The 21,996-nt window shown below is 51.5% G+C and overlaps 1 protein-coding gene across 1 annotated transcript in view; it reads right to left on the bottom strand.

Moving 5' to 3' along the window:
* Nucleotides 1-14,115, bottom strand: part of Grhl3 (grainyhead like transcription factor 3) — a 28,854-nt gene extending 14,739 nt beyond the window's left edge. The window contains exons 1-4 of the mRNA XM_057784561.1: nucleotides 13,960-14,115; nucleotides 3,651-3,837; nucleotides 1,630-1,691; nucleotides 216-561 (exon numbers count right to left, since the gene is read on the bottom strand). Of these exons, the coding sequence (XP_057640544.1) occupies nucleotides 216-561; nucleotides 1,630-1,691; nucleotides 3,651-3,837; nucleotides 13,960-13,976 (612 nt within the window). The 5' untranslated portion in view covers nucleotides 13,977-14,115. The remainder of the gene's footprint in view (nucleotides 1-215; nucleotides 562-1,629; nucleotides 1,692-3,650; nucleotides 3,838-13,959) is intronic.
* Nucleotides 14,116-21,996: the final 7,881 nt, after the last annotated feature.

The following is a 21,996-nucleotide window of genomic DNA, read 5'->3' as shown; positions in this document are numbered from 1 at the left end:
AGCACATTCAGGCTGCAGGAGGCTCAGCCCAGGGCCGCACATGCACGGCCATGCAGGCTGTGCTGTGTACAACTTGGACAGCAGTATGTGGCAGCCCAGCCTTAGGCCTAGAACTTTCTCCCATCAATCACACAGCTCCGACCTTCGTACTGTCTTCTCTCCTTATGTGCACACATATATCAGGGAGCTGTGAGGGGCTCAGGGCAGACCCTCACCTCCTGTGGGTCATCTTTGAAGGTGCTGTCTGGCTGCCAGCGCTGTGTGGGTGGAACCCCATGAATGCTCTCGAATAGTGAGTTGAGGGAGCCGTTGTCGTACATCTCACTGGTGGGCAAGAGGTAGCTGTCCATGGAGCTGGCTTCCAGTTTGCTTGGACCTGGGGGGAGGGTAGCAGTCTTGCTGGGGGTCTGTACAGCCCCCTCCAAGCCTATTAGGTTGTTCTTCTTGAGGTGGTCTGTGTAGTCTGGACTTCCGGACACGTTCTCTGTCAAAAATTTCATGAGGTGCGTGGAGCTCTCGAGGGGGGCAAGATCTGGCTCATAGTCCATGCTGTGGTAGAACCTGGGGGAAAAGATGGCAGAAGTGAGCACACGCCTTCTCCACAGGCTGGACGGATGAGGTGACCCTGGGGAAGGTTTAGGCTCTCCCAGCATGTGAGAAGCTAGATTCTAAGCAGGACTCTGAAGTCACAGACCACCTCAAGAAGAACACCTAGTAGGCATGGATGCCAGGCAAAGGCCAGAGGCTGGGGACAGACTCCCAGAGTCAGCTGACCTCTTGGAGGAGGGTTTGGAGCCTGGGCAGGAAAGCTGCCTCTGAGGCTGTCCCAGCTGTGGCTTTGAAGTGTGTTTTCAGTAAACGCCAGCCCACATGGTATGGGTATCTGGGATCTGTTGTGTGTGTGTGCGTGTATATGTTTATATGTGTTAAAGCATAGTTTTATTATAACTTAGCAAAACTCTTCTGCTGATATCATCAGATTCTTTTTTTTTTTTTTTGAGATGGGGTCTTACATAGCCTAGGCTAACCTTAAATTCACTTAGTAGCTGACGATTACCTTGAATTCCTGATTCTCCAACCTCCACCTCTCAAATGCAGAGATGGCAGGCATGAAGTCATACACTAATGTATCTGGTTTTATATGGTGCTGGGCATTGAACCCAGGGCCCCATGCATGGTACGCAAGCACTCTACCCACTGAGATGCACTACCAGCTAGGTAGTAGTTGTTCTGAAACCTCCCTATTGCACCAACATAAAGACTGGTAGGCTTCATCTGGATTGTACACTGTTTTCTTCTGGTCTTTTTTTAAATTTTTTTTTTTTTTTTTTTTTTGAGACAGGGTTTCCTAGCTGTCCTGGAACTGGCTCTTGTAAATCAGGCTGGCCTTGAACTCACAGAAATCTGCCTGCCTCTTCCTCCCAAGTGCTGGGATTAAAGGTATACACCACCACCCAACCTTTCTTCTGGTCTTAAAGGAAGTTAAAATACAGGAGTCCCAAGAGGTTCTGTGGGTCCCAGCACTGCACCCCTATGATCAACAGGCAGACCAGCCTGCCTTCAAGGGTCCCCAACAGAGCAGAGCAGTTAACAGTCTAAAGAGGCAGAGGGGGCCTCGAGAAGCCTTACTTCTTCCCTTGATCATTCCGGCCACCGGTGCTGGAGGACAGTATCCGCTTGTCCTTGGGACCCTGGGAGGAGAAGAAAGAAAAAATGATGGGTCACTCTTGGCTGGGACCTGGCTATTGGGAGCTTCCCACCCTCCAGGAGCTGAGGCCAGGTCCTGGCGTGCTTGGGAGAAAATCAAGTAGTTGTTCAGGCTGGCTGGTGCTTCAGCCACCACTGATGCCCAGCCCCAAGCTGCAGGGTGGAAAGCGCTTCTCTGAGTTTTTGAGCTGAGAGCATGGGAGTGGGAGGCGGACCAGCCTGGCTGACTGGCCGCACTGCTTAAAGGCACTGTGACTTTGGATAAATGACTATACCTCTCTGAGACTTGATTTCTTCAAATGTTAAACAGGGGGTTATAATGCCTGCTTCAAGAGATTCTAAAGCTATGGATTAATAGAAAATGACAGTGGCCCTTTTAAAAAGAACACTTTGTATAAGTGAGACCCTGTACAAAATGCTTTCTGATTTAACTTCTCTCACCACTCTGAGCTCCTGTCAACACCATTGCTATGCCCTAGGTGGGGAGACCGAGGGCCAGAGACTCTTCTGCAAGCAGTGCAGGGATTCCTTTCATAGATATACCACATGTCGGCTGTGTGTCCTTGGGCAAGGTACTTAACCCCTCTGGACCTCTCATCCTCATGTGTAAAAACACAATCAGCCCTGAAGAGAACTGTAGGCCTCAGGGCAGGGTCGAGGGGTGAAGGCACAGCCCTGGAAGCAGCCTCTTGTACTGGGTTTTTTATTTTACAACCCAGCCTCACCCTGTGAACCCCAGGCTGGTATCTGAAGATGGATGGAAAATTCTGGCTTCCATCACAGCCTTGAGTTGGAGTAACCATTCAAATTCCCTCCTGTTGGCCTGAGCTAGACAGGATCCAGAGACTGCCAGTCTGTGGGGAGATGGCAGCCAGGGGAGCCATGCTCTCTTAGAATGAGGACCAGAAACAGCCTGGGGCCTTTCCTGTCAGGAACCACATACTTTGGCCTCCCTGGGCCTCTGAAGTCATGAGGAGAATTCACCTTCCTCCCCACATTAGGGTGGATGAACACCCTCACCTCCCACCCCTGCACAAGGTCGCTTTAATGCTCATATCCAGGACCGGTCGCCTCAACAAATCCGGGGAGACTCATTGGAGCCATCTCCCAGTGCAAGGCAGCATCGCTCTCTGTGTCAGTTCAGAGACTCAGACAGGCAGAGCTGCCTGGAGCTCTGGGTTAGCAAAGCACTGAGACCTCATAGATGCTCTGTGAGGATGCAGGTTGTACTCTGTGAGCATGGCCTGGCACAGGCACCCGAGGTGGTGATGGGGCGGTGTGCTGTGAGTTCATCTTTGTGGCTGACAACAGGTTCAGAGGTGAAAGGGCACAATGCCCATGCCTGAGAACCAACAGTCGCCAGAGTTAAAACCAAGGCCACCAGGGACAAGAAAAGACAGCATGGTTGCAGAGGCAGGAAGGACAGAAAGACAGAGAGACCTGCTGCAGGTGATGGGATTAGAACAGTGGGCGAGGATGGTACAGGCTAGGGTGACCCAAGGGACAGAACAGAAAGGATGGCCAGTGGGGAAGGTTGGGATGAAGTGTGCTTGGTCAAGCCAGGAATCTTTAACCGGTATGTGCCGTCCACCGGGTGGCGGGTTATGTGGGCTCCTGGGGCTTCAGCAATGGTCATGCTGTGTGCCCACTCTCGAGGAGCTGTCTTGTAGGGAGATGGAAATGTATGGGCACACAGTGTTCAGAAGGAAAGGGGAGGTGATAGGGAAGGAGCTAGTGATACAGACTGGAGATCCAGGAGAACCTCCCACTCCCTACACCATGAGAAAACGGGGTGGCATTTGGGCTGAGGCCCAGGTGGAGAGTGGGGTTTAATCAGGAAGAGGGAGATGCCATTTGCAGAGATCCAGGGTGGAGGAGCTGCTAACCCTGATGCTCGACAGCAGAGACACAAGCGGGCGCGGGGCCCGAGGTGGCAAGCGTACCATGTAGTAGTCATAGAGGAAGCTCAGGGCTGCAACGCTCTCGTCGTCCCCGTTAACTCTCATCATGGCTTTCGTGGCGGCCGTCAAAGGGTTCTCCAGGTACGTCTTCCAGGCCTCGTCCTCATTAGTGTAGGGAAACTTCTGGAAGCTCACAGGGTCATTCTTCAGCAGTCGCACGGACCTGAAACTGCAGGCAGATGGGGAGGGCGGTCACTTGAGGATTGAGAGTTGGTAAAGTGCTTGTCACACGAGCCTGGAGAGCTGAGTTTGGTCCTCAGGTTAAAAAAAAAAAAAAAAAAAAGCCAGACACAGTCATGTGCTCTTGTAATCCCAGCATTGCGGAAGCAGGGACAGGAAGGTCTCTGGGACTCACTAGCCAGGTAGTCTAGCCTAGATGGTGAATTCCAGGTCAGTACCAGCCTCAAAAATACGCAGGATGGAGAGTGTGTGAGGAACGACCAATAGAGTTGTCATCTGACCTGCACATGCGTGTACATACACATGCGCGTATCATGTACACCAGCACATGCACAAGCATGTGTACAAATGTGTACACATATACATGCATTTGCAAACACAGGCACACAAATAGGATTATCTCTTCTAGGTTCAGAGGGAGGTCCCCAAGACACAGCTCCTGCCACTGCCAGGAGGTGCCAGCCCTAGGAACTCAAGACTTCCTCCTCTGCTACCTTAGGCAATAAGCCTCAGATACAGACCAATGGGGCAGTGAGCCTCAGACACAGACCAATGGGGTGGTGAGCCTCAGATACAGACCAATGGGGCCGTGAACCTCAGTTATAGACAAATGCCAAATTGATCTGAATGCAGAAGCTGCAGACCTGGGGTCTGATGCCCTTATCTCCAACACAAGGACCACAGTGCTGGCCTCTGAGAAGTTCCGCAGAGTGTTCCCATGGCGCGTACTGTTCACATAGAGTCATGGCAACACTCTTCCAGAAAATGAAACTTCCAGACAGTGCAGCATGACTCCCGAGGTTGTCCTGAGACCACGAAAGGCACAGAGGGCTGCCGATTATTGAATCAAGGAAAAACATAGAAAGCTTCCGGCTGCAGGAGCATGACAAGTGAGGCGCACCCGAGTATAAGAGGCCTTGAGACAGAGGGGTGTGAAGTGGCCCCTCCTCACTGCCCCCCAAGCCTGGGGTTAGAGGAACTTACTGAATGAGCCCCTGCTCCTGCCAGGCCCCAGGCTATCAGGAACTCCCTAAGCTGGCATGGGACAAGCAGGGGATATCTGAGGGACCCTACCTTCCCTGTTCCCCTGCTGGTCAGCAAGGCCTGCCAGGGCTCACAGTGTTTCTCATTTATGGATAAGGGTCCTAAATGTAGGATTATGCAGACTTGGTACATTGATTCACACTTGAGAAGATGCTGAGAGCCCTGCCTGGCACATAAATGCTCAATGCACACACGCCCTGTTGGCACATAAGGAGCGCCTAATGTATGCATACCACACCAATGTTCAAAGCTGGCTTGGAGCTAGATGCAGAGAGGCTGCTGTGTTACCGACTTGGTCACACACGGGTCTGGGGTACCACTCCTGGTCTACTGACTAAGAAATGGCCAGTCTTGGTTTTGTAGGACTATCCCTTTTCTGACCCTTTTTGTAAAATAAAAAAAAATAAATAAATAAAAAAAAAAAACAATAGGGTCGTAACTCAAAACAAAAGGACAGCATTTTCATATGGGGGTCTTCCTGGGCTACAAGGGTCTCCAATGCTTCCCTCTGGATCCCCAAATCTTATTCCTTGATAAACAAGCCCCTCAAGTATCTTAAGCATCTACCATAGGCAGACACCATGCCAACTGTTTCTGATGGCACCTCATCTGTCACACACCACAGTCCCGAGACACAAACACCACTATCCCCTTGACAGAAGGAGAAACAGAGACTCAATCACCAACTGCTAAGAGCCTCTCAGCCAGGAAGTGCTGGGGCTCAACTTGAACTCGGACCTCTTGCCTGGACTCCAAGCATCAGTTCTCAGCCCCCACTCACCTCCTCTCTAGAAGCCTTTCCTAGTCTGGAAATTTCCCTCCTCTGGAATACACTGAACCAGTTCTCCACAAGGTGCAGAGGAATTTCTCACCCACACAAGCAGGAGGCATGAATAGGTGACAATAACAGAAGGGCTCCTGGGCAGGAGCTGAGAGCCCTGGAGTCCTGCTGCCCATGCCCACTTTTGCCACCAGCTGACCTCACACTTTAAGGCTAAGCAATTTGCTCCCTGGAAGTCTTGACTGTGCATAAGGCCAGCAGAGTTCGGTGCCAAATCCTGAAGCCAGGACCTGGGCTTTGTGCTCTTTGAAAGACCACGGCCCAGTGGGTGAGGCAGAGCCAAACATTGAAGGAGCTGCTACGGGTGCAATGGGAAAGAGCTTCCAAGAAGGAATTTGCCCTTCTGAGTGGCGGCTCAGAACAAAGGGGAAGCTGAGTGATACCCATCCTATGAGGTCACCTTCCTTAGGTTCTGCCCAGATTCTCAGTTGATGTCTCTGTCCAAGACAGAGAAGGGGAGAGCTAGTCAGGAAAGAACTTGTCCTTGGGCCACATTTGTGATGACCTCAGACCTTATCAGGGCGCAGCATCCTGATAAGGGTGCACCCTGAGAAGAAGTAACACAAGCTCATGAGTTGGGGAGCTGTGTGTTCTTGAGGAAGGAAGGTGTCTAGCCTTCTCGGCCAATTTCCCCATCTGTTAGATGGGTCTATTGAACGTTTCCCATGTGCCAGTCAAGGGCTTTTCCAGGCCCTGGGAAATCAGCCAAGTCCAAGGCAGATAAGGCTCGGCTCCCATGGAACTTTTTGTCTAATTGGAGCTGACAGACTATAAACAGGCAGGTGAGTTAATTTTAGTTCGAGATAACTGCTGGGAAGAATATTAATGAGAATACAGCGCTATCACCGAGAGTCACCCCGGTGGCTACTCTACAGCAGAGTTAATCTCTCCTGGGTTGTTAGGAGAATTACATGCATTAACATAAGAAATGTGCTTATGAGCCTGCCAACAATAATGGCACTGTAAATGGGCCCTCATCATCATCGTCACCCGGTACTCCAGAATGAGGGCGAAGGGGAGACTGCCTGAGGTCCCTGGATGATCACAAGCCCTGGGCTGTGAACCGGTTCCAGTCAAAAGACAAGGGAGACAGTGTAATAACCCCTTGCCTTGCTTTTCGAAGTCCTTATCTGGCAGAGTCTCCCAACACACATGGTGGTTATCAGTCCTACTTTAAAGACACCGAAATAGACAAGGGAGACAGGAGGTGACCTGGGAACCTGTCCTGGGAACTCCACGATAAGCCCCTTTTACACCCAGGGATGGAGGAGGGAAGCAAAACCTATGGTTTGGGTTTTTGCGTGGTGTCCCATGTCTCTTTAGCACGTTATTTGTCAAGTGACTGCCGTGGTCTAGCCTCTGTCCTAGGGACAGCAGGACATCATGGAGGATGAAGACAAGACAGCCAACCAATATCAAATAGGTAAAGAAAGTGGTGAAGAAGCCAGGGGCCCTGGGAGCTGCCTGAACCCTGGGGAGGTAATGATGGATGTTTATCGAAAGAGGCGCAGGGTACAGGGAGAAGATGGGTGGGGAGGACCTGAGACCTTCCAACTGAGAACCAAGGGCCAAGGTCTCAGCCTGGCTGGCCCTACTGTGTGCTGGGTGTGAGGCTGGTGCTTTGCATGTATTATCTTGACTCAAGGAAGGCCAACTGATGGGGGAGGAACCTGGCGTCCAGGATTTGATAATCCCTCTCATTTGCATAGTGTGTTGTTTTTTTTTTTTTCAGCACATACCCGTCATCCACCTGTCATATCTGAGGTCCTGCAATGTGCCTGTAAGGTAGGGAGGGATGCTATGACTGGCCCAATTTGATAGCACGGAACACACCCATGGACAAGGCTACTGATCCGTGTTAGTACTGACACATCAGGCCTGGAACTGGGGTCGCCAGCTTGCCACATCAAGAGCCTTCACAAAGCTACCATCCCACAGCCTCCCATCCCTTCTTCTCCACCGGAGAGAGAGCTGGAAAGCTGGGCAAGAGGGAGGAGCTCCCCAGGCCTGGCTCCTTCAGGCGTGGGGGGGGCGCAAGGCAGGTAGATACACCTTTCCCTGGCATGGGAAGGGTGCCCTATCAGCTGTCTCATGTCCAGTCAGCCTCATGCCTTGACTTGAGCGTGCTCCACCATGGAGGAAACCAAGAGTGGAGAAGTAAGGCTTTATCCCAGCTGCGCCCTGACTCACAGTGGCTGCTGCGTTGGGACAGAACCACTTCAGATCCCCAGGGAGACTAAGTAGACACCGCCCATTTCCTTCTGTTAGAACCCTGGCAATTCCAGGGATTGGAAGACCTTAGACATGAAGTCCCAAAGAAGAGGTAAGACCTAAAAACACACAACACGCCTCAGGAGTCTTGAAGCAACCCATCCAGCTCTGAGGTCAATAACCCTACATGTTGCAGGCATCTCAGTAATGTAGGGGTGTGCATTTAGCAGAATGGGAAGAAGGCCACCGCCAAAGGGGGCAGCCTCAAGCCTCACCTCTGGAAGTACCTAGATTGGGCAAGCTGGGTTCCAGTTCCCTAAGCCTAAGGAGGAAGAGTCCCAGGGGCCACCTGAGCTGGGTGTTGACACCCAGATACACCCAGTTAGTGACTTGCCAAGCCCAGCTGTGAGCCACCCAGCTTCATCAGCAGTAATCAATCACACTCCCAGTCACCCACAGGGACGCCCTGCCATGACGGCTCACAGCAGAATCATTTTTCAGCCAGCCCCACGCAAGGTGTTCTTGAGCATGATGGGGGAGCCTCAGGGTTCTGGTGCTTCCCAGAGGTCCATCTGGTTTTCTGGTTTTCGTGTTGTGAAATGTGCCTTATCCACATGAAACAGGGGTCTCCCTAGGGGAAATGGTGGGGTACAGGACAAGAATGTGTGGTGGCCCCGGTTTGAATGAGGCAGCATGGGTGGAGGGGTGTGCCCCAGTGCTATTTGGACCTAGGTTCCAGCCTTGCCCTTGCTGTGTGTCTTTCAGCGAGCAACCTGACATCTCTGTACCTTTGTGGGAAGATGGGAGTGAGAGCCTCACCAAAATGTGATGATAGGAACCATTCATCCGGGAACCACGAAGTACCAAGCGCCAGCTAAGGACTTTCTACTCGAGGTCTCTCATTTTCACAGAGAGTCCAGGAAGTAACACTAGTGAAAGATGCGGGGAGACAGAGCAGGGCAGACGCGAGCACGCCATGATGCGAACTATCCCATTAGCGTCGCCACCCCAAATGCTTGCGTTCAGCAGCCATCCCAACCCCACTCTCTCCTCTCTTTGTCAGATGGGTCATCTCCTCCTGGCAGCCGACGGCCTTCTTGGAGATTCCAGGCTAAGTGGCAAGGGCCAGTTCCCCATCTGGATGCAGTGGGCAAGCTGATGGAGGCCAGGCTCCAGATAACACTGCTGGCTGCGTTCGAATTAATTACATGCCATTTCATAATTATACCAGAAACTCGCTTTCTGCCCTTTGAGAAACTCTCCCCGGTATGGGAATTTTTCTTTTATGCTCTATTCTCTTGGTTTCTTGTCTGATTTTTTTTCTTTTTTTTTTTCTACTGCTAAATAGAAGTGTGGAACAAAATTGAAATCTGCCTGTCAATCAGAGATCAGCACCTCTTCCTTCAGTCACTCACTGATTCATTCAACAAACAGTCCCTGAGGGCTATTCTGTGGTGGATGGCATGTGCTTAGTGCTGGGGACACAGTGTCTAGTCTCCAACGTCCCCCGCGTCCGTAGTTCTCAATGGCTCATTGAGATGACCCAAGAGAATAACTCTTTACATGAATGTATATGCGTATATATGTATGCATGTGTGTATGTCTGTGTGCACACACACACACGCAAGCACATGCTGCGCAACGTCACGTGTGGTCAGAGGACAGCTTGCAGGAGGCGGTCCTCTCCTCTCACCATCCGGCTCCAGAAATTGAACTCAGGCCGTTAGACTTGGTGACCAGTGCCTTAACTCCCTGAGCCTTTGTAGGAGGCAGATGTACTAGAGAGGGGGAGCGAAGTCAGGTGAAGGGAAGAGAGTTGACTGATTGACACAACCAGTCCCTGCTCTTCTCATCCACATTCTCAGAGGTGGGTTTTTTTGTTTTTTGGGTTTTTTTTTTTTGTTTTTAAATCACTGTTTCACAAATGCAGGAACTGATGTGAAAAGCTTGTCACCAATCCACAAACAGAGCTGGGCTTTAAACACAGGTGTGACCCTGCAGCATGGCGTGTGTGTGTGTGTGTGTGTGTGTGTGTGTGTAGGAGCACAGGGTGTGGGGGGGATGGCCCTCTGGGTCTGCTGACTCAGCAGTGACACAGCAGGTCTGTGGCCTCATTTCCCCACACGTCCTCTACCCGGTCTTCTAGGCCAGTGGTTTTTAAAACCTGAACACACATCAGAATCACCTGGAAGGCCTGTTAAAACAAATGATGGCCAGCCCCACCCCCAGAGTTTCTGATTCAGAACATCTAGGGCAGGGCTAAGAATTTGCATATCCAAGTTCCCACGTGAGGATGAGCCAGGGACCTCATTTTTACTTATTTACTGTTAGTGGTGGGGCTGAGGTTTGAGCCCAGCGCCTTGGACTTGCCAGGCAAATGCTCTGAGCGACGTTCTGAGAACGGTGTTCCGGATGAGCCAATAATAATTATTTCTTACAGATAATAACTCTCTCTTCCCTTACCTCATTTCAAAAATAACGCAGGCTTGTAAAACACAAGTATATAAAATTGTGAGTCGGGTGTGGTGGTGCACACCTGTAATCCCAACCTTGGCAAAGTTGAGGCAGGAGGATCACGAGTTGAAAGCAGCCAGCCTGAGCTACTTAGTTCCAGACAGGGTACACAGAGGCACTCTCTTATACACACACACATACACACATACACGCATACATACACACACATACATACATACATACACACACACACACATACATACATAACGAGAAACCTACAGAAAAACAAAAAGCAGGGAATCGATCTACGTCCTTATACCTAATGTCTACGCACAGAAGCTTTGGCTCTGGTTGGGATCCCCATGGGACCCCAGCACTTCTAGAAGATCTTGGCTAATCAATGTCACTTGACACGCCCATTCCTCTTGCAGTTACAGAGAAGGACGAACGAGATGCTCTGATCAAGCGCTTGTTAAAGTGTCTAATGTGCAGTTGGAGGTCTCCGGGCTCAGCCACTATCCCTCTTTTTGTCTGAATCTAGCAGCCCAGGGCTTGGGAAGCTGGTCTGGACCACATCAGGTCGCCGTGCCTCCCAGCCGGGCGCATGCGCGCAACGACTGCCGTTACTACCACTACCACCACCCTTGCCCCCGCCCCCTCTCCGCCCCGTTTTACAGCCGGAGTTTAATGAGGGCTTTTAACTTTTCATTCACCAGCCCCGTAACTCTGACTTTTAATAACACACCTCGTGCACGACAAAAATTTGCTCCTGGCAATCATGGTTTCGACCACAAAACCGCAGCGGGGCGGCGCTCCGGGTTAACTCTTTCAGCACTGTGGACTGGGGTGGCGGGGACGGGGAGCGCTGTGAGCCCTCTAGCCTTGGGCCTTCCTCTGTGGTCATTCTTCACTCTCTGTTCCCCATAGCAGAAGCCCCACCCCCACCCCCCCGGGCCGCTAGATGCAGAGGCCAGGGTGTTGAGGCATAGTGCCCCCAGGATGGACCAACTGTGTACGTAAGGTGGTGACATCCCGCCCCCTAATCCCTCAGCAGGTATCTTGCACAGCCTTGCACACTGTAGGACACTCAGGAGAGTCCAAAGAGGCCAATGGTCACCAGGGATCTGGCTCTCAAGAGAGCCATAGTCTCCAGACTTGGCCAGGGTCTGTACCTGACAGCCCACTTAGCCAGGCCCACAGTGGGCAGTGTGCAAGTCCAGGCTGTTTTCCCTGAGGAGCCAGAAGGTCACAGCTCCAGGAACCCTCGCAGCCTGCTCTCGCCGCGGGGTATTGCTAGGCTGTGGGCTGGAAGCACCAGGGTGGCTGGCAGAGGCGCCAGGCGCTGGGCCTGACCACATGAAAGGCCGGGTGCTCACCACCCACCAGCTGCCTGGAGCTGGTTTCTGACTACAGGGCCCAGCCTTTCCAGGCCCACCTCCCACTGGAGGCCTAGGACTGGGGCTAGTGGGCCAGATGGTGGGTCACCAGACCCCAGGGCTTCCCTGCCAGGTAGGTGTGCTGTCCACACTTTACTAGTGAGAAAACTAGAGTCAGGGAGAGCAAACCCATTCAACTTGACTTGAAGCAAATTCAAACCTGACTTTTCACCACTGTCCCAGGGCCGACAAGGCGTTCATCCTCTGAGGGCTCGAGATGGCTGCTTGGCCTAGCATGATTTTTCCAGGCAAGGTTACATCAAGACCAAAGGCACAACAGCAGTAGCAGCAGCAGCTCAGAACTTGCAAGCCAAGTATGTGGCACAAACACACACACACACACACACACCAGCTATAGGAGCAGCTGAACCCCCAGGGTCGGCCATTGTAATCACAAATAGTACCTTCAGAGTTGACCTGCAATTATGCGCAGGTACAGGCTTCCAGGAATGGAGAAGCCTCTGCTGTCCGCTCATCTGACTTCAAACCCAAACCATTAAGGACAAGTAGAAAAACTTCTGTTCAAATAAGCCAGCTGCAGGACACATACCCCCTAAGGAGCAGCCTGAATAGATTGTCTGCAGTCTTGGTGGCTTTAATTGGCACGTCTAAGTTGTGCTGGGGACGTATCTCAGGTGTGTGTGTTCAAAGTTTGGGAAAATAAAAACAAGGAAGTTCAGAAATGCCCATTTCTCCACGAAGTGAGAAAGATGTTATTAGCATGCTTCCTACATGGCTTTAAAGCAATCTAAAACTCCATAACAACTCCATAAGCACTGCTACTGGTCACAGTCTCCGGGTAAGAAGTCTAGGGCTTGCGCAAAGTGACTTGCCCAAAGTCACTCAGGTAATAAGAGGAGGAGTCGGGACTTGAACCCAGATGCCAGCACAGTGCTTCTACTTTTACTTTAGTTGGGGCCAACACTTGTACCAAGAATCCATTCAAAAATAAATCTGATGCTCGTAATGTAGTGACTGGCCAACATAGTGAGTGTAGCTAGCCGAGCCAGGCACTCCTAAGAGCCAGCTGGTGGGAGGAATCCTGTCAGCAGTCAGGATCCGCCAACTCTTCTGCCTGTAAGTGTTTCAATTCCTAACCTGCCGAGGAAAAGCTCCGAGGAGAGAGAGAGAGAGAAGGGGAGGGAACAACACTACTCAGCTCTCGCATCTGCTCACCCACCTACGACGATGGGAGGAAAGGGAAGCTGGTGTTCCAGAGCTCCAGCCTTTCCTACTACTCCCTGTCCACACCCTAACCTTATCCCATCCTCTCTAAGTCTGGACCTGAAGCAGAGGCCCAGAGTGAGGTCAGCAGCAGCCAGTCGGTGATTCTGAATCCCAGATGTGGGCAGGAATGCACCTGCCAGGCAACACAGATGACCTCACCGACAATCACTCCTCGGCTTCCCCAGCTATAGAACTACCTCTGCCTCTGGGTAAAACTGACCACATTTTACTGAACTCAGCTTCAGACCTGGCTCTTTGGTAAGTATTTTATAGCTCTCAGCACACGTAAGAAGCCTACAAAAGCATTCTTGTTCCCATTTTTCAGATGAGGAAAATGAATAAGTCGAATATTTGTTCAAGAACAAACAACTTGGGAGGGACAGACCCTGGGTTCGAACCAGCACAGTAAGTATGTATTCAGCCCCTACACTGTAGTACCCTCTCTTGGGATTGTTCCAACTCAACAAACAAGAATCTTTAGAGAAACTCAACTCTTTGCCTAAGACAACTCTGAGAACCACCTCGAAGAAGTTCCTTTTGGCAAGAGGAGAGAAAGCATCCACAGGGCTGAAGTGTCTCTGTTTTCCAACGCCCCTTCAGAGTATCAAAACGCTATGCCAAGAGTCACAGTTTCAGCCAGCCCTGTGTTTCCCTTCCTCGAAACTGCTCAACACGCAGAGAAAGAAAAACTATTTTCCCAGGGAAACAGCCAGCCCTAGATAGAGAGCTGAGCGTGCCTCAACACGCCAGGGCAGGATCGTCAGCCCATTCATTCACCCTTACAAATTGCCGTGTGAATCCTGGCGCCGGCCTCCCTGCTCTTCCCCTGCAGGGAACCCCAGGCAGCCTCGGCCGTGCTGGCGAGGCCGGGAGGCCAGACATCCGCCGCTCTACTCACTCGAGTTCATTAGACATCTTCCTTCTCCGAGGTCGGGTTCCAGGGATCTTTCTCTTGGCACCCAGGCGCTGCTGCCCGCTGCTCGTCTCTAACTCTCGTCTGACACGGACATTCCCTCCCTACCCAGGAAAGTGTTTGATTTATGTTGCGCTTTGGATGTTGAGATTTTGCTGACAGCGGCTCCCCGCGGCGTTGGCGCTGATTGGCTGCTAGCACAGGTGCCGACTGCAGGTACATTGCAGCAGGTGCAGCTGTTAACGCTTGGCCCACCGGCAGGGGCGGAGCTCTGGGGGGCTGACCGGGTGGAGGTGGCCAATTCCTTCCTCGCTGAGGGGGTGAGGGGGTGGAGACGAGGGAGGAGACAAATGCCGGGAAGGAACGTCGGAACTAGAGGAAAAATACAGAGACAGACAGGTACTTGGCTCAAAGGAAGTCTCGACCCGCCTCCAGCTAGTATCCTGGATCCCAGAAACGTCTCCCTACAGACATCACATCTCTTTATGTTCACTGTCTCTGCCTGAGAAAGGCTCTCTGTACCCTTCTCTTTTCTCCAGAACTTTCCCCTTAAGGTAACATTGAGTTCTAGTTTTGTTAGCCAAGTGATTTCTTCTGGTTCTCTCCGTACCCGACTAGGGTGATATTGCTGTCAATTCTTTCTCCCCTCCCCACAGCCATGCCCTTTACGCGAGAGGGAGGAAATGGAGGCTGGAGGTTAGTGTACTGGCCTAAGAGTGAGAGTTAGCGCTAGTGTCCAGAGCCCCTTTCAATGATCTATGAGACTAGCAATTCCTTGAGTTGAAGTTGGTGGCCTCAGTCCGCAGGGGACATTTACTAAGCACCTGTGTATTCAAGGTCTCCTCACTCTGGATTCTGGGGCAACAGAGGAAAAAAAAAATATCCTGGTTTCTGCTCAGGAGGAGTTTACTACCCTCCCCCTCTTCACACGCATGAGTGTGTGTGTGTGTGTGCGTGCGTGCGTGTGTGTGATGGGGTGGGGACATAAGGCAGGGCAGCCTTTCATCTTGTGTGATGCCAATCTCAACGGGATGTGGGCAGACCACATGCCTCTGGCCAGTCCAGAGAGGATGGAAAAGTTGAAGGTGGCTGCCTTCAGAAGTCTTAGCTGCCTGGTCGTTGGAAGTGCTTGGCTCTGCGCTGGGCACTCAGGAGAAATCAGATACCTTCTAAGTGACATGATGGTGGGGGAAAGGTGCGTGCTACCTGGGGTGGTAAACCCAGATTAGCCGCAAGTACCAGCAGAGGCGAAGAGCTTCCATCAGGGTTAGGGGGGAAGGGAATCTAAGACACACATCTTGGAACCATGCTTTCAGCCTTTCTCACCCCTACCCCCGCCCCCTCCTTGGCAAAGCACTTCTCTGCCAACCTCACCTTGGGCATACCCCTTCCCTCCTGAGGAAGGCAAGCAAGGTCCCGACAGTTGGATGGAGCTTTTCAGGGTAAAGTAGCATTCAAGGTAGATCTTAGGATAGGGTGCTGGATTTGAAGAGTAACCAGAGAGCTTTCTCGCTGGAGTCTGTTTAGAGGCCAACCCAGGGGCCCTGGTAATAGCAAAAAACCATAGAGACTGCTAATGCAGCCAGTTCTGTGGAGTAGCCCTCCCCAGTTGGGCTTGTGAAAGTAGACATCCGGTCCCTGGATGTCCACCGCTTTATTCCGCAAAGCCCTTCAGACTGCCTCATAGTCTCCTCATCAAATCATCTATCCTCTCTTCCTCTGGGATGTGAGCTCCCTAGGAGCAGTGTTTTGGTTGCGTTCCAGACCCGGCTTCAGTGTCTGGCTCCCAGTGGGTGCTCTGCACGCCAAGCCTTCGTGTGCATCACGTCATTACCAAAAGGGAGCCAGGCACTTCATTATCCTCCCATGATTTGAGGGAACAGGGATGCAAATAGCTCACTGTCTTTGAAGGCAGCGGCAGAGTTAGCGGTGGACTGGATCTGCGGGCGGTCACTCACAGCGGTGACAGGAGCTGCAGGCCCGCTGCGGTCCGAAGGATGGCACACTTCTCTGCGTAGCAGTCTTACCTCGTGCACGGCGGAGAGTTTCTGTCAGCTGTGTTGCAATGGTTGTGGTGTGACTCATGCTGGCTGAGCTTGGGAGGGGGTTGTGCTGGGATCTCGGGTGGCATGTCTGTGCTCGCTGGCCTTTATAAATGGGTCCTCTCCCTCTTTGGGTCCTGGCTTTATAGTTTCAGCCACCATCAGAGATCAGCAGAGGGTAGGGTCTCCGTGCCTTCTTACACGGGACGCCTCCAGAAGGTGTCCTGGATAAGACGGAAGGACTAGTGGTCCGGGATAGGTACCAAGGATGCCAGAAATGGTGTGCAGGGTCACAAGAGTCCTCACAGTCATGTAGTAAGGCCAACGTGGACTTTGACCGCTCAAAGAGGCCAAGGTTTTGAAGCTATGCTACTCAAGCCTAGCTGCCTGCCCTTCCTACTCCTGGGAATATGGCATAGCCCAGGGTCAGGGGCTAGCACAGCTGTCCTTGCATGGACATCTCAGTTCTTGGTTGCTCTCTCTAAGAAATTATAAGCAGAGACCAGCCAATCAGATGTAATGTAATAACACTAACTAGTAATGGCTGCTATTCCCTCTCAGAGTTACCTCTGTTAGGGGATAGTATTGCTAGAAGACACAGAACTGAGTTCAAGTCCCAGCCCAGGAACTTACCAGCACCATGAGGTTGGGCAACTGACAAGATCTAATCTCAGTTTCTTCACATATATTTGGGTACAAAATCATGGCCCCCCACACAAGGTTAAATCAGATGTTGCAGTGAAGTGCTTTGCTCAGTACCCACCCCCTAGTACTTGGTGGTTAGAGACGCCCATTTTCTCATCAGACTTCACCATTGAAACTACATCTAAATCTCCAGAAGAAAATGGTAGCCCCATTTTATAAGTGAAGAGCTTAGGCTAAGGCTTGGTGACTGACTGGAAGGAAGAAGCTACTAAATGAAAGCTGAGATTGGAACCCCGGTCTTTCTGGTTCCATGCTTTCAGAACTGCATTAAGTCCGTGACTACTCTGGGTTCAAGTTCTGTCTATCCTATAGCCACTTGCTAAGGCTTACGGCTGAGTCAGAGTCCCCACCCCCAAGAGACCAAATGAGGTGTTGGACCCTAGAGTCCAGTTACCGAGGAGGAGTTACCCCAAGAATATACTCTCACACTGCAGTTGATGTAAAAGCAAGAGGATTTTAATTCTGCCACGGCAGGGTCACTCAGCATTCAATGCCAAGGACCCCGAATGCCTGTCACAGGCCATTTTTAAAGCAAAAAGCCATAGAAACAAGGGGGGGGACTCGGGGGTTGTTTTCCAACTATTAGGATTGGATTATTCAGGGGGCTTCTAATAACAAGTGGTCTGAGCCAGGGCTGGAGAGCGGTTGCCAGATCAGGTGAGGTAACAGGGAACATCTGGAGGTCATTCTGACCCCTTTCCGGGGACAGAGTCAAAACATCTGTGGACATCTGTGGGTTATCTTGTCCCAATTCTAGAAATGGAGCTCTATTTGGAGAACATCCACAAGGACATAGGGAGATGGAAAGTCCCCAATATTCCAGTACGTGCATGTATAGTTGTTAGATTCCCAGGGAGGGAGGGAAGCACCAAGGCTGAGAGGGCTCAGAAATGGCTTCAGAATTGTCTTAAAGTTCTACAGAGGGAATCACTATGTGGATGGCATCACATATCACTATCACCCAGAACAGTCACTTTGTCCTTGGGGGTGGTGCCGGCCTTCATCCCACCACATCCTTTCCATGACTGCTCATGATCCACTTGCTGCAGAAGAGGGGGATGCCCCACCGAGGACCACGGTGCTAAGTTAGCCCCATCGTTGCTCTGTAGGGCTGCGAAGGCTGCAACCGCACGGCAACCTTCGCTGTGCTGGCCTCGCTGACAGTGCTTTCATCTCAGACCCCAGACCTTCGTGACTATCCAGAGCCCGTAAGAAAATATTGACCTGCTGATGTCCTGTGGGAACCGAAACGACAAGATTGTATTCATCCCTTGCCCCACTCCTGCCAGGCGGTCTGTGCCGCTTTAATACTTAGAGATTCTATACAGTTCTGCAGCTCTGCCGTCATTAAACAAGGCTAAGAGTGTAGCTGGGCGGCACAGATTCTGTAGGACCTGGGGTTGATCCCTGGCACCCCTCACCACCACAGAAAGTGCCCGCAGACTATATATAGCCATTGTATTCCTGTCCTTCCTAGGGCAGAGGTGGAGATAAAGAGACAAGACTGAGGGCTCAGGAGGTGATTCAGTCAATAAAGCACTTGCCATGCAAACATAGCCTGAGTTTATCCCCAGAACCCACATTAAAAAAAAAAAAACAAAACCAGGTGTGGCTTATAATAAATACTTATAATTCCAGAGTTAGGGGGTTAGAGACAGACAGATTTCTGGTAGATCTTTAGGGCTCACTGGCTTCCCAGCCTAACCTACTTGGTCCCAGGCCTATGAGAGACCCTGCCTCAAAGAATCCAAGATGGACCAAGCCTGAGAAACAGCACTTGAGAACATACCTGGGACCACACAAACATGCACATGTATGCCCACACAGAGACGACTTGGAGTCAGCTGACATGCCAGATCTAGGCAGTGAACACAGATATTAGACCTGACCTTAACTTAGCAATGGCGGCTATTGTCATTTATTAAGCCGTAACTCTGTGGTACTTGCTTAGAACCTGTCCCTGTAAGACTGGGGTGCAGGGTTCCCTGCTCAGAGGGGCCTGGTTCCTGTAAGACCATTTCTGTCTTACTGAAGGCTGAGTTCTGGAGCGTTGTGCCAGAGACCTCTGAGTTGGTCCGGGCCTTGACAGGTAAAGGGAGGGGGCGAGCAGAATGGAAGTTGGCGAATCAGTCGACATTTTGTGTAAAGGAATTGCAGGAACTGTGAGTGAATGACCGATAGGAAGAAAAGTCTTACCCAGCGTGTGCCCCGAACCTCAGCACAACAGACGGTCAACAAATAAATGTTGTACAATTAGAAATATGGGTATAACTTACAAAAGGGTTTATTTAACACCATGGACAAGCTGTCTGCTGCCTTCCCTCCCTCACCCACAAGGGAAGACCCCTGAAGTTAAAGCCCGTGTTCCCCTCTTTAGTGTATCTCAAGGTCTTCATCCTGCGCCTGTGATTTTACATCCGTAACTTTCCCCATCATCCGTCATCTCCGCGGATGGTTAGATGAGCCCTTGATGGAAGGTCAGTGGCAAAACAATTGGTGCCTAATAAAGGAATGCTGTGTAGTTGGGCTCCGCTTAGAAAGGGGTCCACCCAACCAACTTCTGGTTTCCCGCGTCAGTGCACAGCCGTGTTCATAGCATCCATACCCAGCCTCCCTTACATCAGCCCATTCTACACATCCAGCTCTTTCCCAGGGGTCGCGGTGAGGCAAAGAACCTGGGCTCTCAGCTGGAGCATCACCAGAGATACCAGCGTGGACACAAGGGATCTTAGAGGTCTGTCGTGAGCTCTATGGTTTGCCGTGATTTTCTCTATCATCATGGAACCTAAATGGAGGCATAGAGATCATGCTCCCACCTCATTTTTTTTTTTTTGAGACAGAGTTTTTCTGTGTAGCTCTGGCTGTCCCTGAACTCACTATGTAGACCAGGCTGTCCTCAGAGATCCACCTGCCTCTGCCTCCCAAGTGCTAGGATTAAAGGCGTGCACCACCACTGTCCACAGGAGCCCCCTTTGAAGGCTTTGTTTGGCCTGGAAGCTGTGTTCCTGGAGGGTCAGGACATGGGCAGGAGTGGGCCAGCTTCAGCTCCTTTTACACGAATTACTTCAGACCCTTATGAGTTCTACCTGACACCACCTCCGTTCCTGCCTGGTGGTTCCTGGACCGTGCAGGGTCCAAAGTCACCCTGAAGTCTTGCCTTAAAATTGAGAGACGGTCTCTCAGCACCTCACAAATAAGCAGTCATTTTCCCGATCATTCTTGACAAGGATGAAGGAAACACACTACCAGGATCAACAAGGGTAAGACCAGGCCCACGGGGACCTCGTCAGTCCGTCCCTCGGTCCAGCAATCCCACTCACAGACAAGGTCTAGGCGAACCATCCCTGGTGCAGAAGTCTACCCAAGCTCTGGTTCTGATCCTGAGTGATCAGTTGATACGTGTGCCCTTCGCCGCGGCTGTGAGGAGGAAAACAAGACAATGAAAACAGCCAGGCACCAGGCTGTGACCCAGGAGGGGCTGTGGACGCGCCCTTGGTGCCTTGAATGCTTGTCACTAGACTTGCCCTCCCAGCTGTGAGGTGACCCAAGCGGAGCCCTTGTGATCTGATCCCCAGGCCTCCAGCCTTTCTCTCACGCTGCCTTCTTAAGTCTGCCCCTATTGGTAGAGCCCATTCAGAAGAAGCGAGGAAGGCATGGGGACCACACGTAAAAGGAGCAGGTGCAATTTACACTTTCTTAGTTTTAGTTCAGATGTCAACATGACTCCTTTTGTAAGCAGAAAATGGGAATTTTGTAGTTATTAAACAGGAGCCAATCAGAAATGCTTGTGCTGAGCTGAGCAGGGAACAGTAGGGTGCTAAAGTATTGTGTAGGGGTCCTCGTCTTGTGGCCAGGAACGGCTGGAACTGGAGGCAGCCAGAGGGAGAGGCCCACTGGGGCCCAGGTCCTGGAAGGAGCAGGCTTGTTAGGAAGGTCATCTCAGCCGCATAGGTCCCAAGGGAGCCCAGAGGCCCATTCTCCCCAGGAACGCGTACCTTGGGTCCCTCGCTGGTCTAGAAATGACGATTAGAACAAGACACTGCCCACTTCCACATAAAAGTGAACTCTGAAAAACCGGCTAATCCTGCCATTACTAAGGCAAACAGAGCTGAGGCACGCCCACCCCTCTCTATTGGAGTCAAGCTGGGGGCTTTCTGTGAGAACCACAGAAGGGAAGTGGCTGAAGTCTGGTTCCAACCTGGGCTCCCAGGGCCCAGGCTGTCCCGTTTGCCGCACACTGGGGAGGGAAATGAGTCAGGTGTATTCCTGCCCACCTGGAAGCTGATCGGAAATCCCATAAAGACCCTCAGGGAAGCCTTTCTTTTCTCCCATGAACTTCTGCAAAAATCAATTTTGTTATCAAATTCACAGCATCCTGTGTATGTTGTGAGCCCATAAGTGGTCCTGGTCCTCACCCTAGGGGGTCCAGAGTCTCAACTCTGGGCCACTGGCTCCAACACACATACTTGAGAACTTGGATTCTGAGTTCAAATCCTGGAGCTACCACATACACACTATGTGACTTTGGGCAAGTCCTTCGGCCACCCTGACGCTCAGTTTCAGTCTGTGGAGCAGGGCATGACTCCTACCCTGTCAGGCTTTGGCAGGTGACGTAACACAAGCAAAGCCCTTAGCTCCATCCTGGGGAGTGTTGGCAATCGTTCTTATCACCGGGGTGGGTATGCCTTGCCACCCCACAGCGCAGGGAGTGTTTATCTCTTTGCCACCTAATGCCCTCACCCCTGGGCAGAGGTGCCTGATGATGAGGCTGAGGCTTAGTCACCACATTCCCCTGCCTCCGAAGGTGTGAGCATGACTGTTGCTCTCTTGCCCAGGTTCCTGAGAAGTCAAGATGGAGCCTCAGCAGCAAACAATCAAATGGTGTGGAGTTGAGTCTTCGGCCCTGGTCCCCTCCCTGTGCACCGTGGGCTCCATCATTTGCATTTACCAGGGTCACCACTAAAGAGCTCTGGAGATGCCTCTGAGAAAATAAGAGTCCTGATAGGGAGGTGACAGTGACCCTACTCTCTAGTCGGTGGCTTTGGTGGTTTGGCCATATTTCTGCAGCCTCTGAATGACTGGTGACCTATTCCAGGGTCACCGTCTCTCACTTGACCTTTACTATGGCCCAGTGACAACACAGACACAGTCCGAATTGGATGGGACCAGTTTCACCCTCTTCTGCTCTCCATTCTTGGGGCGGGGGTTGGGGGTTGCCTGAAGCTTGCAAGGTGGGTTGGAGGTATTGAAAATGAAGGCTGTAAGTGAAAATCTT

Source organism: Chionomys nivalis, chromosome 11 (genome assembly GCF_950005125.1).
Source record: "Chionomys nivalis chromosome 11, mChiNiv1.1, whole genome shotgun sequence".
NCBI lineage: Eukaryota > Metazoa > Chordata > Mammalia > Rodentia > Cricetidae > Chionomys > Chionomys nivalis.
This window is presented reverse-complemented; position numbering and strand designations above follow the sequence as displayed.